This window comes from Ammodytes marinus (assembly GCF_949987685.1).
Source record: "Ammodytes marinus genome assembly, chromosome: 10".
NCBI lineage: Eukaryota > Metazoa > Chordata > Actinopteri > Uranoscopiformes > Ammodytidae > Ammodytes > Ammodytes marinus.
In genome coordinates, this window is record NC_137214.1 from 18,849,879 (window position 1) to 18,865,435 (window position 15,557).

At 40.1% G+C, this 15,557-nt stretch overlaps 1 protein-coding gene across 1 annotated transcript; it reads left to right on the forward strand.

Annotated features, from left to right (window-relative positions):
• The first annotated feature begins 1,099 nt into the window (after positions 1-1,099).
• maea (macrophage erythroblast attacher, E3 ubiquitin ligase) lies at positions 1,100-14,107 on the forward strand. The gene is made up of 9 exons (XM_080035836.1): positions 1,100-1,174; positions 4,620-4,802; positions 7,175-7,378; positions 7,655-7,777; positions 8,230-8,306; positions 10,131-10,239; positions 11,464-11,597; positions 11,931-12,126; positions 12,254-14,107. Exons 1-9 carry the CDS (start codon positions 1,106-1,108, stop codon positions 12,347-12,349), a joined length of 1,191 nt encoding a protein of 396 aa, XP_079891962.1. The 5' UTR covers positions 1,100-1,105; the 3' UTR covers positions 12,350-14,107.
• Positions 14,108-15,557: the final 1,450 nt, after the last annotated feature.

Below are 15,557 nucleotides of genomic sequence, written 5' to 3' on the forward strand. Positions count from 1 at the left end.
AATAGACTAGAAATTCTACAATATTTGTCATAACTTCTTTATATAGCAATTATATAAATACTATGTAGGTCAGTGTTTAAAAGGTGTTCACTCTTTTACAAATATTTTTCTCATCAATAGTAAAATGTAAAAATTGTGATGATAAAATAAATATTCACATAGTTTTTTTTTTTTACATTTAATCAATAATCTTCTCTATAACATATTTATTAATGATCACAAAATAATGTAGCATACTTATTCACAGAGCCAAGGGAGGCATCTTCATTTGATGATATTTTTTCTTTGTTTTATTTATCAGTGACTTAAAATAATTTGTATTCCTGGTTACCAAAATTGCTGTTGATTCATCATCCACTCTAAAAACGAAAAAAAAATCTTCTAAGCATTACACTGCCACTATCATCTTCTCTGTCTGTTATATGTGCTGTATTAACAATTACACTCTCATGATGAAGTATCTCAAACTCAACTTTGCTGGAGTGAGCAGTGCTATGGAATACAAAAACACAGAATTAATGACTCTGGCTTATTCAGTTGTTCATTCTTTACTGGAGTGTTTCATTTAGCCTACTACTTGCTGTAGTTTGGTCTGGCTTCGCGAGACTACATTTAGCCTAATTACAGAAATATTTAGAAGCAAGTTTAGGTAGCCTATTCTCACCTAATTCTTTATGGATTGGAATGAGTGTGCAGGTCATCAGGTTAAAGGCCAATAAAGTGGTAAGGAAAAAATAGACATTTTAACATTGTCCAGTCAACTGGACAAAACTGCTTGTGAAATCCCATGAAAGCATATGTGAACGAGAGCCCAGGAACAGATAACCTACTAAGTACATATTGTGGTGAGATTGTTTTGTCTGCAACAGTGGAACATTGGCTATGTAAATAACACGCTGTATTTCCCTTTGAATCGAAGAAAACTCTAACTTTAAGCCACTTCAGATAAGAAAAACATTTGAAAAAAAGCACCCACACCGCCACAGACACAGTCGATGCTGTGGTGCTGACACCGTACCACCAGATGGCGGTAGTGAGGACCGAGGCCATTCTGAGTTGATAGAAAAAACAAAACAAACAACCACAAGAAAACCACAAAACCAAGATGGCGGTGCAAGAGACAGCATCTCAACTGTCCATGGCCCTCAAAGTCCAAGAATATCCCACCCTGAAGGTAAACACAAGCCGAAACTGGCATATATTATTAGTGTAACGATTCTGGTGCGCCAACAATACAAGACGGGTTCGATGCTATTTGGAAAATAGGGATATGTCTTTAATTTGACAGCGAGAGCAGCAAACTTGACAGGGAGGCTAACGCTAGCTGGACTAGCTTAGCCAGATAGCAGCGTCCAATAAATAGCTGTGTTTCAGAAGCGACAGCAAAGATCAGTTAGCTTGATAAATACAAATTGTTGGTGGCTAGTTAGCTGACTGTCCATTGACTAAATGAGTCCCATTTTAATGACGCTAAGTGTGTCCAGGGCCTCGGGGCTGTTAGCTTAACAGTAAGCTTGTTGGTTTGGTCAAAATAATATTTTGACATTAGATATGACATGTCGGTTGACGTTTTCTACTCGTGCTAGCTAACATTATTTTGTATCTAGCGCTGTGTCGGCGCGTTCATCAATGTGTGAGAACAATCTGAGATGTTAAATTAATCTGGAAAATACACCGTGTGGCAGAAGGTTTCAGTTAAAGGAGGAGGATATACATATTCAAACATGGCTACTGACAGAGCGTGCGGTTGCTCATCCTTTCAACAACAAGGCATGGCGTCAACGAAATGGCTGTCAAGCTTGATTGGCCTGCTTGCTAGTTTGCATTGGCAGGATCCAGTATTAGCCATCTTTACCGTCGCTAAAGATGAACAGCGTACCCGACGCGTAACGTCGAGCATGCACATTGGAACTAACTGGGTTGAAATCACAAGGGGGAGAGCCCGTAACGCTACGCTGTCAGGCGGACAGGCGGCCGTGCGAGTTAGCGCAGTGTCATCAGATTGCTGCTGCCTCTCTGCACTCCAAAATGGCCAGCGAGAGAAATCACAGGCTGCTGCCGCACTCAAGCACTGTTCCTCCATTCCACACAACGTTACTGCGACACCACCGCTAAAAGACGAGCTGTAACAAGCCCCGGCTGCTTTCCGTGTCTGTCCGTCTCAAGAAAGGGCAGGGAAGCGTCACCGTTTAAAACACGTTTCGTGAGTAGCAACGTATTGAAAGCTTTTGTGTGGTAACTCATGGTATGTTGTTGTCATGATCAATGTAACTTGGCGATGTAAAGACGTCTCCGCTTTCAGAAAGCGTGGTTTGGGGGGGGGGGGTGTCCGTCTTTGCTTGGATGCTGCGGTAAGGATGATGGGCACCATTTTAAGACAGGACTGATGGTTATAATTGGCATCAAATGGGAGTTTATAAGTTGGTCGATTACATTTGGAGCTATGTTGAGTGTAATTACAATGTCACAATGTGGCCGGGCAAGTGTGAGGAATCGGTATGTTAATCTGCATGACCAACAATATACAATATGTGTTGGGTAGTAGGCCTATGTCCTTTCATAGTCAGGGAATGGCAACCTTAATATATATTTACTCTTTTTCATGCTGAAATAGATAGGCTTTGTGACCATGACTAAAATCCAGGGCTATGTGAAAGTACAGGCCCATTAGACTCATGTCTTCTTTGGTCAAGGTAGGTCAGCATTATCATTTAGATGTGGTACGTACACTTATCACTTACCTAACCTCTTAATGATTAGGTTATAGCTATTCTGAATTAGAATTGAATGGTATAATGGGCATTGTTTGGAATTAAATCCAACATATCATAAAAGATAGCCTCTGGCACAGTGTCAAACCAGCCATTATTTTGTGTATATAACGTGTTAACAAAACTGAATTACTGAACATGTCACATAATCAAGGTTAATTTGACTTACTCATTGAAATACATTGGAAATCAAGGTATTTCATCACATTATGCTCATTGATTTGAAAACTATTTCTCTATAGCCATATATAACCAGAAATATTAAATACATGTTCAGTAGATATAATAGAATGATCTCTTCAATTTGACAAATGATCTTAAGGCCTTCGGTGTTATACTGGTCAGTTCTGTTTGCATACACTGTGAATTATATTCATATTTTATCAACTGATGTGGCTTTCTCCAATAATTTCCTTGTTCTGTAGCTAGTGTTACTGAAGCTTTTCCTTTCATGACCCCCAATTAATTTGTTGATCTGTGGCCAACTGTGTCACTGAAAAACAGATAAGTTGTATGGGTCGATGGCAAACCCTGTCCTTGATGTAGTAGCCCTAAGGAAAAAACAATAGGAGAATAACACGAAGCCAATTCTTTTTCCATCTTGTCCCTCTCATAGAGCATCCATACTCATTCTTTGACAGAATGTTTCTGTCAACAGGAGGACACTAATGGATATTTACTAAGACGTACAAAACTGTTCTGTGCTCCAATTACATTTTCTGAATCATTTGGTCTCATTCTGGGCTTTTCTCATTTGGCAAAATCCAGACTGGATTTAAAAAAATAATAATATTAATTGCATAAGCGCATCACCTTGTTCACTCCATCGTGTTTTGGTTGATTTGAATCTGGTTCACACTCGAGTACAAAGGAGGAAAGCACTATTCTGTCGTCATTAGATTTAGTTGAATCCAGATGTTCTTCTGTCATAAAGATCTCATAGTTTCAGGTGTCTCTGTGAAAATGTTGTGCTTTATGAATGTTCTTTTTTTCCTAATTTTTTTTAACCTGTGCTTTTATTTTACTGAAAAACGGGGGCGCCCTTAGCTCAGTTGGTAGGGCGTCCCCCCCCCCCCCCCCCCCCCCCATGGGCCTCGGCCAGCAGCGGACCCGGGTTTGATTCCAGCCCGCGGTCGTTCTCTGCATGTCACTCCCCTCTCTGCCCCATTTTAACTCTGTCTCTACACTATCAATAAAAGCATAAAAATGCCAAAAAATATCTTTAAAAAAATATATATATATCTTAAAAACAACTGAAAAAAAATTACTAGCAGTGTGCATACATAGGTTGAGAACATTCTTTACTGTAGCGTTTCATTTGTTTAGCTCTCGCTGTGGATTGGGTGAGGTATTTTCATCGGTAGATTCCTATTCCAAAAGTAATAAACAGATTGTTGAATTTTACAACACTCATTTTAATGGGATTTTCTTTTCCTACTGTACTTAAATATATTCAGCAAAGATGATGTGGTGATTGGAGCCATAAGGGTGAGACAGAAGAAGCTTCTTGATACCGTAGTTTTTATCAGAAACTGTAAGACAGAATATGAAATGATTTATAAATCACAGATCAGAGGCTTCGTCAATAAGATATTGTCACATAGGGTATTAGGAAAACTTCCAACAGCAATTTGTTTGGATTAAGTGGATTCACTTGTTGATTCAAGTTCGTATTATACAAACTAGAGATATATACAAGGGAATTACATTCTTAATATCATTACTGTGTAAAATGAATAAAAAACTTTTTTTTTAATCCGTATCAGAGACTGCTCTCTGCGCTATTGTCTTTTGCGCTCTAAGTGCCTGTTGGACTGAGGTAAACGTCTGATGGCGTTGTCTTTGCAGGTCCCCTACGAGACCCTGAACAAACGTTTCCGGGCGGCTCAGAAGAACATCGACCGGGAGACGAGTCACGTGACCATGGTGGTAGCAGAGCTGGAGAAGACACTGAGCAGCTTCCCGGTGGTGGACTCTGTGGTGTCACTGCTGGACGGCGTGGTGGAGAAACTGAGCGCACTCAAGAGGAAGGTGAGGGAATCCGTGTTCACTCGCACACACTTTTAAATCAACAATGTTCTCTCTGTCTGTCAACTTTCAAGAAGTGTTATTCTGTATATCTTGATTTAAAAAAATCATTTGGGCACACGTGTAAAAACATCAGCTACATGCACAATCCTTGGTGAGTCTATTTCCCTCCAGACTGACTGAGAACATGCCACTGTGAAAAATGTTCTGAGTTAGAATTTGTCTGATTACCAGAGTCGAACTGTATGTTATCAACAGTGTCTAAACAATACAGCCAGTAACCCTCTGTGATGAATCCCAGTTCTTTTTGCCTCTGATTCTCTCAGTAGTTTTGTGGTTCTTTAAAACAAATTCCACAATAGAGGTTCCGCCATTGTCATGTCGTTCCATTTCTGTTCAGAGGTTTATCCCAACAATCACGTCTGTGTGTTTATAATAATAATAATAATTGCTTGGATTTATATAGCGCCTTTCATGATACTCAAAGCGCTTTACAGGGTTCCAGACAATTCGTTCACACACAGTCATACCGGTGGTGGTAAACTACCATAGTAGCCACAGCTGCCCTGGGGCAGACTGACAGAAGCGAGGCTGCCATTCAGCGCCATCGGCCCCTCCGACCACCACCTCAAACATACAGCAGTCATACACATTCACACGAGGCAAGGTGGGTGAAGTGTCTTGCCCAGGGACACAACGACCATGACACAAGTGGCCGGGCTGGGATCGAACCGCCAACTCTAGGATCATTGGCCAACCAGCTTAACCACCTGAGCCACAGTTTAGGCTCCACTTGTAAGCACTTAGGAGATCATTTTCCAAAATACATTAACAACTCATTGAGAAGCTCTGAGCAAGACAGAGGCTGGCACTTTTTTCTTTGAGAAGGTACAAAAAAAAAAAAAAATTTAATTGAGGAAGAAAACTCAGTTCAGTCTCAGTTCTTTTAAGTTAAACAAATAAAAAGGACTAATATTGGCCCCTGTACTCATACCAGCAGCAGTATCTACAAACAGAATCTCCCTTCAGCCAGAGCCAACTGTTCAAAGCCACATACATTGCCCGTGTTGACAAAAGCCCCTTTTCTGTGGATGTGGTTTCTCTATAATTGTATAACTGTAGTCTTACTGAATTGTGTTTGTCAGTGGCGGAATGCTGCCTGGCTGGTTCTTCTATCAATCCTTTGAAAAACGACAGAAAACAAGCGATCAAAACACACTTGTGCAGTTTTTTTGTCCTCTGTTCCAACCTATTGTCCAGCAGGTACTTTGTGACATATAAACCCTGGGTCATTGTGTTGGTCATACCGGACTCTTCACCGATATGCGGGGGCCGTGGGAGCCTTTATTCCCTCCCAAATATGTTGGGCCCAGTCTGGTTTCGGCTGGGCAGAGAAAAGTATTCCAATTGTCAAAATCAGAAAGCTGGAGTTTTATCAACGCTCAAAAACAAACTGAGAAATAACCGAGAAAAGCAAACCAATGCTTTTTAATTTTGAAATAAATATAATCTGAAATGGTTGTGGGCAAGGAAGTGTGCACATGCAGTAAACATGTGTTGAATCCAAATCTAACACATTTTGCATTTTTGAAAATGTGTGTGAACCTTGGCCTTTGTGTTTACGACACCCAGTTTGCATCCATCATATCACATCAAGAGTTTATCATACAGGAAGCAGCTGTTAACTCTGGCATGTCCTCAACAATGTTCAGAAAGGCTTGCCCAGCTCTGTTTGTTCCAAATTTGGGAAAATTAGCAAAGAAAATTATTTTGTTTTTCCAAAAATATTCTGAGAATTTGCGGAAGAAGTCTTCATAGTAACATTAGTTACACAGGAACTACAATAACACTTTCTGTTTTTAAGCTTCAATATATACTATACTACTTGTCTGAGAAATATTGTACTTTTTACTTTACTACATGTATCTGATGGCTATGGTTTGGTTAGTTGGTTAGTTAACATAACAGGTAACATATCACTTAAACTATAAGTGTTGTTTCATTATGTCATTAATCCATTTGAATAGTTTCTGTAAATATATTTTTTCTTCTCTATTGTACTTGAAAAGTTTGGCTTGATTATCTGTTTAATGCAATCAGCTATGCAAAATGTTTATACAAAATGTAGTGTTTCTTCCTTTGAAAGATCTCAAGCTCTGTGTGTGTGTGTGTGTGTGTGTGTGTGTGTGTGTGTGTGTGTGTGTGTGTGTGTGTGTGTGTGTGTGTGTGTGTGTGTGTGTGTGTGTGTGTGTGTGTGTGTGTGTGTGTGTGTGTGTGTGTGTGTGTGTGTGTGTGTGTGTGTGTGTGTGTGTGTGTGTGTGTGTGTGTGTGTGTGTGTGTGTGTGTGTGTGTGTGTGTGTGTGCGCGTCCTATAGGCTGCCGAGTCCATCCAAGCAGAAGACGAGAGTGCCAAGCTGTGCAAGCGTCGCATCGAGCACTTGAAGGAGCACAGCAGCGACCAGCCGGCCTCAGTCAACCTGTGGAAGAAGAAACGGATGGACCGCATGATGGTGGAGCACCTGCTGCGCTGTGGCTACTACAACACAGCCGTCAAACTGGCCAGACAGAGCGGTATAGAGGTAATAATCTGTGTGTGAAGGATCTCTCTTGTCTCAATGTCATTTGGGTTCAACATTGGGGACAAAACTAAAAGACACCCTGGCCCTGTTCAAAATACAAAACGTTCTGTGCGTGTGCGTTTTGTCATCCTGAAAACTGAAACATTGCGCTTTATTGATTATTATTGAAGTTCATTCATCCATTGTTTACCTGAAGTTTCTTTATATTTTGTTCAGCACTGTTTCTTTTCATTTCTGATGTTCTACTTTAACAACCAATCTGTTGTATTTTTTTAGGATCTGGTGAACATTGAGATGTTCCTAACAGCTAAAGAGGTGGAGGAGTCTCTGGAGAGGCAGGAGACAGCCACTTGCCTAGCATGGTGCCATGACAATAAGTCCCGTCTGCGCAAGATGAAGGTATTCTTGTTAAGAGTCTAATGTTATCTCATGAATTTTAGAGGTTAAGGCTTTACATTACCATGACAAAAAAAATGTTAAATTCAAGCTCAGATTTGAAATCAAACAAATCAAGCAAGCGGAAAGACATGTAGACAAATGATTTCTGGTTGTGTATATTACAAATGTGCGCTCTTCATTAACAAGAATTGGCAAAGTAAAGTTTGTGCTCAGAAACAGACCTCTTAAGATTTAATTCCTCTTCCTTGGGGTTTTGCCCTGTTAGTGTTGGCATGAAGTTAGGGTGTTAATCCCATGATAATCCTATTAAACCATAAAGCTGCTTGAGAATCTTGAAAATCTACCTCCATAGAAGGAGTATTGGAGAGCTCTGAGGTTTCATAGAAACTATGATGATTTTTGATGCTCTTACGAGGTGGTCTAATGTCATATGTTGTCTCTTTCTTTGGCAGAGCTGTCTTGAGTTCAGTCTGAGAATCCAGGAGTTCATTGAACTCATCAGACAAAACAAACGCATGGATGCAGTCAGGTACTAGACATAGAACCACAACACACAACACACAATCCTTAAATCCCTTGAATTAAAAATTACTTAATTTAAAGGCATACTTCGTCATTGTAATCCGAAACACTTTTGTCAAAATCAGTGAATATGTGAGCCCCACAGTATCGAAACATGACGCTTGGTCTTTGCCGTTGGTAAAATGACACAAAAGGTCTCCTTTTAGCATCTTTATTAGACGTGATGTGGCATATCCGATGGAGCGGATTCTCACAGTGGCCCTCATTTATCAATTTTGCGTGGAAACTGGTGCAGATTCTGGCGCAAATACCTCCCTACGCCAGGTATCGCGTGGGATTTATCAAACAGGCGTATCTTGCCAATCTCAGCGTACGCCAGGCCATTATTGATAAATGTGGCGGATGAAAACTAGCGTATCACGCCCCTATATTTTCTCAGTTTAGAGGCCTCGCCCAGAGGTTTTACGACATGGATATGCGCAATACGGCACTTCCCTGAAGTAGAAATTGACAGAATAACAGCGAAAGTAGAAAAAAAAAAGAGTTTCATTTCGGAGCATTAGCCTACAAGCAGCATCAAAGAACGACAGAAGGCAGCAGTTAGGAAGGAAATAACTGCTGCGGTCAACAGCGTTGGTGACTCAAAATCGCCACTAAAAAAAGTGTGTTGCTGTTCTGAAATGCAACCAACTGGGGGTGCGGGGCTGCGGGCATAATATAAGTGGTGGAGGAGAAAAAGACGCACCAACTTTCCGATAATGGTCCCCATAAAATAAATACACGTCTGCAGAGATTTGAATGATTAGAATGTATTGGCCCTTTTAGATAGTACTATTCAAAAGGGTTTTAAAAACTAAAAATAACACATTTAGCGTTTTACTGTATGACAGCATGCGCTTGGCACGAGTGGTCAGCCCGGCCGTCAGCTGCACAAGCCGACCCGGCAGCGATCAGCTGTGAGAGCGCCCACCGTCCTGCTCCACCAGCAGATAGGAACAACGTGCCGGTTAACGGTGGAAATAAATCGCTCGCTTTAGCATTAATGACACATTAAAAGAGGAACTAACATCTACAAAGTGCGTCAAATAAATAAAATGTTAAGCTGAATGTTGTGCCATGTATTTTTTTGTATCATAAAGAGCAGTGTATGTCTACTACATATTTAATACTTAGGCTAACATTTTGAATGAATGCAGCCCCCGTGCCTCAGTGTCCCCCCAGCTGCTCCAAGACGGAGACAACTGCCAGTACGCAGTCCCATGCAGCCCTCCTAAGTGGCCGGTGTGCGCACTATTGTATCAGCTCTCCTACTCAGTTGCACACCATAAGCTGCTCATTTTTAAGTGATTAATATCTTTATTTCGGTCTTATTTGCACTGCATTTGTATTATCTTCTAATAATTGTCCAACAAAGTCATCGGCTACCCGGCACAGCCTGCACTGCGAGTCCAAGCTGTTTTCAAATTTGCGTACACGAGCTGAGAGCTGGCGTGGGATTTGAGCGTACCCTACGCTCACGTCCATATTGATAAATGCCGAGATTTGCGTGGAAATGTACATACACCCATTTTTCTGGTCTACGCAAGATTGATAAATGAGGGCCAGTGTCTTTAAGCACCACGCTCGGGTCTGGACCGCTGGAGCACTCGCTTTGAGCGACAAATAAAGCTGTGGATGGGCCCTGACCAAGTGTTAGTTATTGACACTCTGGGAGCTCAGTTCAAATATCAACAAGTGTTCTGTTACGTGGCTGAGTTTAACTATCAATGGAGCCGCAAATACAAACCTATCACGTCTCACACTAATCTTGTGTCACTCTGTTTTATGCCAGACATGCAAGGAAGCACTTCAGCCAAGCAGAGGGTGGACAGTTGGATGAGGTTCGGCAGGTGATGGGTATGCTGGCCTTCCCATCAGATACACATATCTCCCCATACAAGGTAAAACACAAGGTCTTTCCTGATGTTAATATGTACTTTTATGACATTTTATTTTTGGACACACACACGTACAACAAAGCAACATTTTGGTATCTACTCATCTGGTTTTCTACCATTTAAAAGTAATTGACACATGACTTCACACACAGAAATGCCAGTACCCCCCAATGACAGCTGAAAACATCACTTAGCTTACTTGTTCTTCTCAGTGGATATAGCCTTATTATCTCAATAAATGCAGCTGCATTTACGTTCTGTGTGTTTACGTTCTGATGAACTCATGACTGCAGACTTTGGATTAATCATAAACATAACTAATACTGATTCACTTCCATCAACTTACTTATTATTAATAAAAATACGCCACTGAAATGATTCAAATAATGGATGTATCTATGTAAGCTGTGTAAGTGCTGTAGCTGCAGACCAGCCACCAGAGGGCCTCTGTTGTCTTCTAAAAAAAAATGCTACTTTACCCTTGCCCCTGAGTTGCTTACTATTTTAACTAGCTGTGTTATTTTTACTTTTCACCTCCACTTCAAAATCATCGGAGTCACAGAGTTGTTCCTAAGAATGACAACGACGACAATGTTCTGTCTAAATAAAAGGTTTTATCTCTTCTTCTGCAAGCAAATTAGATGGCCCAAGCCAAACTAGTGTGACGCCTCTTGTGCCAGGGGGACAGAAGCAGAACTGAGAATCTCTGTCCTAATCCAATATCTTTGTAGGGCTAGAGCTTAATTCAACACAATTGGCTTTGCACAATGTTGAAATCTGGATCAATTAGCAATCCATCTTTGGAAACAAATGTAAATAAATGCCCTCACTTTCCTTTGCGTGACATCAGTGTGAAAGGGCACCACTACATGTTAATAAAATCAGGCTCTATAATAAATGTTGCATCACAGCTTCAAGCCAAATCAAAGGATTTAACTGTAATGAAAATGTATTTACGTTACACTTGCAGAATTTCTTTGCAGTGAAAACACTCCTGCCTACAGACCTTGCTGTGTTTGGAAGCAGACAGAGATTAATAACAAAGAAAGAAGGAACTACCTCAAATACTTGGTATCTGTAATGGTCTTTAATCATGCTCTACCCTGATGTTGTTAAGACTTGTAGGTGTGTACTCCAAATTAGAAATGACTGGGCCTGGTATCTGTCATGAAATGGCTGTTATTGTAAAACTCTCTCTTCTGTCTCCTGTTCTTTCTGTTCCATCAGGATCTGTTGGATCCAGCCCGCTGGAAGATGCTGATCCAGCAATTCCGATATGACAACTACAGACTGCATCAGCTGGGAAACAACTCTGTCTTCACCATCACCCTACAGGCTGGTCTGTCTGCCATTAAGACACCGTATCCTACCAGACTTTATTCTCCATAATGAGTGGCTTCTGCCCTTTGGATTTATGCTCCTCAGTTAGATTTTTCTACGGATGCAAAAAGGGAGTTTTTGTGAATTCATTTTCGTTAACTAAACTGGTGAAAAATTACATTAGAAAAAACAAAAACTGAAGAGTGGTGTGGTAATCACACATTACTTTATCCATCTTTCTTCTCTTGGCTTCTACAAGTGAAAGTACATTTATTACTGACGCTGTCTGCTGTGTGATCTGTAATAACACACGTTGAGAATTGTTTTCATAAAGAGATTTACATTTTGGTCCTTGACCTCCACACCTATTCCAGTCAGTGCTACAAGGAGGATGGTACCTCTAAGAACCCAGACTGTCCAGTGTGCAGTAAATCCCTCAACAAGTTGGCCCAACCGCTACCCATGGCCCACTGTGCCAACTCCAGACTAGTCTGTAAAATCTCCGGGGAGGTCATGAATGAAAACAACCCTCCAATGATGCTTCCTAACGGATATGTCTACGGATACAATGTGAGTAGACGGCACAATGAACTACAGACACAAGTACAGGCGATTAGATAATAAAGCTATTTCTATCCATTGATGGAACTTCAACAGGTCTTCATGTATTATTACCTCTGCTTATTATTTCTTCTAGTCCCTTTTGTCCATTCGCCAAGATGACAAAGTGGTGTGTCCCAGAACCAAAGAAGTCTTCAACTTCTCCCAAGCTGAGAAGGTCTACATCATGTGATCACTCAGATAGCCCGTCTGGAGTATTAACATGATTGAAAATGGCCCGTCATTCAACTCATGTGACCTGGCCTACTCAGAGAGCCACCTGTGGAGCTGTGATCCAGTGCCCCCCATCCCCACAGACACACCCAACATTTTCCACAACCTCCTCGTCCCCAATACATGATCAGCTCAAGTTCGCCAGCCCCCCCCCCCATTTATTTTGATCACACAGAAACTGGACTCCTCTCCTTTCGGACTCTGTTTTAGATATAGCTAAAAAAAACAACACGTTGTTTGAGCTGATCCTTCCAAGCACATGGACTATCGACATTGTCTTTACAGACCCTCACTCCAGAAAGCGACTGAGGGGGTGAAACTCTGCTATCTAGATACTTGATTTTACTTTGAGTTTACTACAACAAATAAAAACTTGTTGAGTGACTTTGACCTTTTCCGTTCACTAGTGGTGTTTTGTGTTACATAAATAACATGTGGCCAGACAGTGTTAACTTGCTCCTTTTAACCAGATTAACACATCATTCAGGCCTTTTTTTCCAAACAAACATGGCTGGCTTTTTGGTCACATGGTAGCATCCCATTCTGTGATGCCATGTTTTTTGGGTAAGTTGTTGGGGGGGGATGTGTTAAATGCGTCCTTTCAACTGACTTTATTTTGCATTTCACCCCCCCACACACACACCTCTTGGCTGTGAAACCATAGTCTGATTTTCAAATGTAAATATTAAATAGGAATTGGTCATCCTCATGTGTAAATTTGGGGGTTTTGGGGACAAGCAACAACAAAGAAGATACACCTACAAATATTGCTGTGTGAACTGAACAAGTCTTTTCTTGGGTGTTGTAAACCTGATATAGCCCACAGTATGCTAGAGATATAACATTGTTCATTAGAACTTCTCTTTTCTGAGGAAGTGGTTTGTTTAACAAACTTGGTTATAGTAATTTCAATATTTACTCGATATTCAAACAAGACAACCATCTGTGATGTTTTATTATTTTTATTATTATTATTATTATTATTAAACAAATTGTCTTCCTTTTTTTGTGTGTGAGGTTTGCCATTTTCAGTTCTCTTCAATTAATTTTTTCTTCTACAGTTTAAAAGACACAGTACAGCCCATTTCAGTGGGATAGGAAGTCTGTTCAAAGATGAAACCCTGGTTGGTTTAAGTTGACTATTTAGTATTTAATTTCTTAACTATTTTAAGAATGAACAAGATGATAAGAGATGGGCTGTGATGATAGTTTTCTCAGTGTTGAAATGTTAAAGCTGCTTGCGGCATCAACACCACAGGGTTTAGGTAACATAAAAGTACACAGACGGCTTCAACATTAGCTGTTAGTTAAAGAATCCTGCCCTTTCTTGTAAACTTGGACAGAAAGCACAACTCACCCCCATCATTTATGACTTTGTAACCCTACTGTGAAATATTGACGGACTGGGAATGAGATTGACACAAATCTGGAAGGTTCACCACTTTAGTGACAATCAGTGGACAAATAACCACCCTTGTACTTGTCAACATTTAACCCAAACATCCCACACTAAGCAATCAAAATAATGTAGTTGTGTGTCATATTGTATGGATATAACATGAGCAGTCAATAATTTCTTCATTTTTTTTTTTGACAAACCGGAAGTTGCCTCATTTGTGTCCATGGATGATCTGGAACTGTATCTGTGAGGACACATACTGTCCTGTGTGTTTGTGTTGTAGAATAGTTTAAGGGATTGTTTTTAATGAGCAATATGCCCCATAAAGATTTCAGTGAAATTTAACTTCAGTGTTTCTTCATTTGCAATGTCTTCTTTGCTCTTATGTGATGGGTCTTAATTAAGCATCACCATAAGTTCAGGTAGGTGTTGCCTAAGGGAACGATTCACATCAATTCTGTTGGCATGGAAATTCAACCAAGTGCTGTCTCTCACCCGAAACTACATCTCCATGGTCTAAGGAGTTTAGCATTTCACATGGGCGTTTCTTAGTATAGCATCCATTGAAAAAGCATGCTTACAGATGGTAATATATGCTAGTGTGGACTGTGGATCACTCATATGTAATGTGGATTTCATGGAAATTCAAGAGCAGGATAAAAAGAACCAGGCAAGTTGGGCAGTATGGTTGACTTAAAGATATTGCAATGGGTTTTCATAAAAACTGACATTTGTAAAATAAAACGTTGATATTATGTCACAAAGGTCCAATTTAAGTTGCGCTGCAAAGCAAATTAATGTCACCAGCAAGGCTCCTGTGTGCTTGGCTGCAAATTAGTAATTTTCGTTTTTTTTCTTTCAATTAAATCATTGTTCAGTCTATGAAAAGAAGGTTGAAAAGGCCTATTACAAGTTCTAAAATGTTTTTTTTCCCACAACAGACTCCTAAAATACTCACTCTACAGTAGGCTAATATATAACAGCAAAAGATGGAAGTTTAGTTTTAGCTCTTATTTTTTTTTAAATACGATATGCCTAGACATAATTGTGGTAATGTTCTGCGATAAATCAATTACTTTGCCTCATTGCCATAAACTTTCATTCTAATTCAATTGGTATACCCAGTTCACTTATAGCCTGTATGGACTTCAACTTCAACAGTTATGTGTAATAATGTCATAATGTAATAATTATGACTACGTTAACTTTTTTCATTATATTAGAAGCCACGTCTAAAGGCTTTACATGCAAGCCTAATTATTAGCTTTCAAACTTAAACCTAACCCATGTATGGTTAAAAATGTGGTGGAATCATGGATGTAGGCCTGTAAACAAAAAATAAGTTGGCAAAGAACGCTCTTCGGAGGGTGAATGGTATCGTTGTGGGCAAATCGTGTTAAATTATCAGCTCAAAAGATAATAATTCAATATGATTATGATAAGGAAAAAAAACATATTGGTACTGCAATTCCAAATGTTGCGTTTAGTTGCTTTAAAAAAAAAAGAGGCCACGTGTAATACGTTTCTGCCTTTTGAAACCATGTGACACAACAAAACCGGCCTGACAAACGCAACGACAGTCAAACATTTTGCATATATCTACTATTTCAAAAATATATTGCAGTGGTTTAAAATCTTCTTTATGCGATTTACGCAGTGTAGGTTGTCTTTCATTTCACAAAGAGATTAGCAGACCGGAAAAGGCGTCACTGGTAGCTAGTCTGACGTCACAGCGCGTTCGCTATAAATATAGCTGCGTTCATCTCCT

Excerpts from the sequence above, each read along its gene's own strand:
- maea (XM_080035836.1), top strand. The coding sequence starts at position 1,106 with ATGGCGGTGCAAGAGACAGCATCTCAACTGTCCATGGCCCTCAAAGTC. Across the intron at positions 7,379-7,654 it reads CCAGACAGAGCGGTATAGAG|GATCTGGTGAACATTGAGAT; the intron begins GTAATAATCTGT and ends GTATTTTTTTAG. Across the intron at positions 10,240-11,463 it reads CACATATCTCCCCATACAAG|GATCTGTTGGATCCAGCCCG; the intron begins GTAAAACACAAG and ends CTGTTCCATCAG.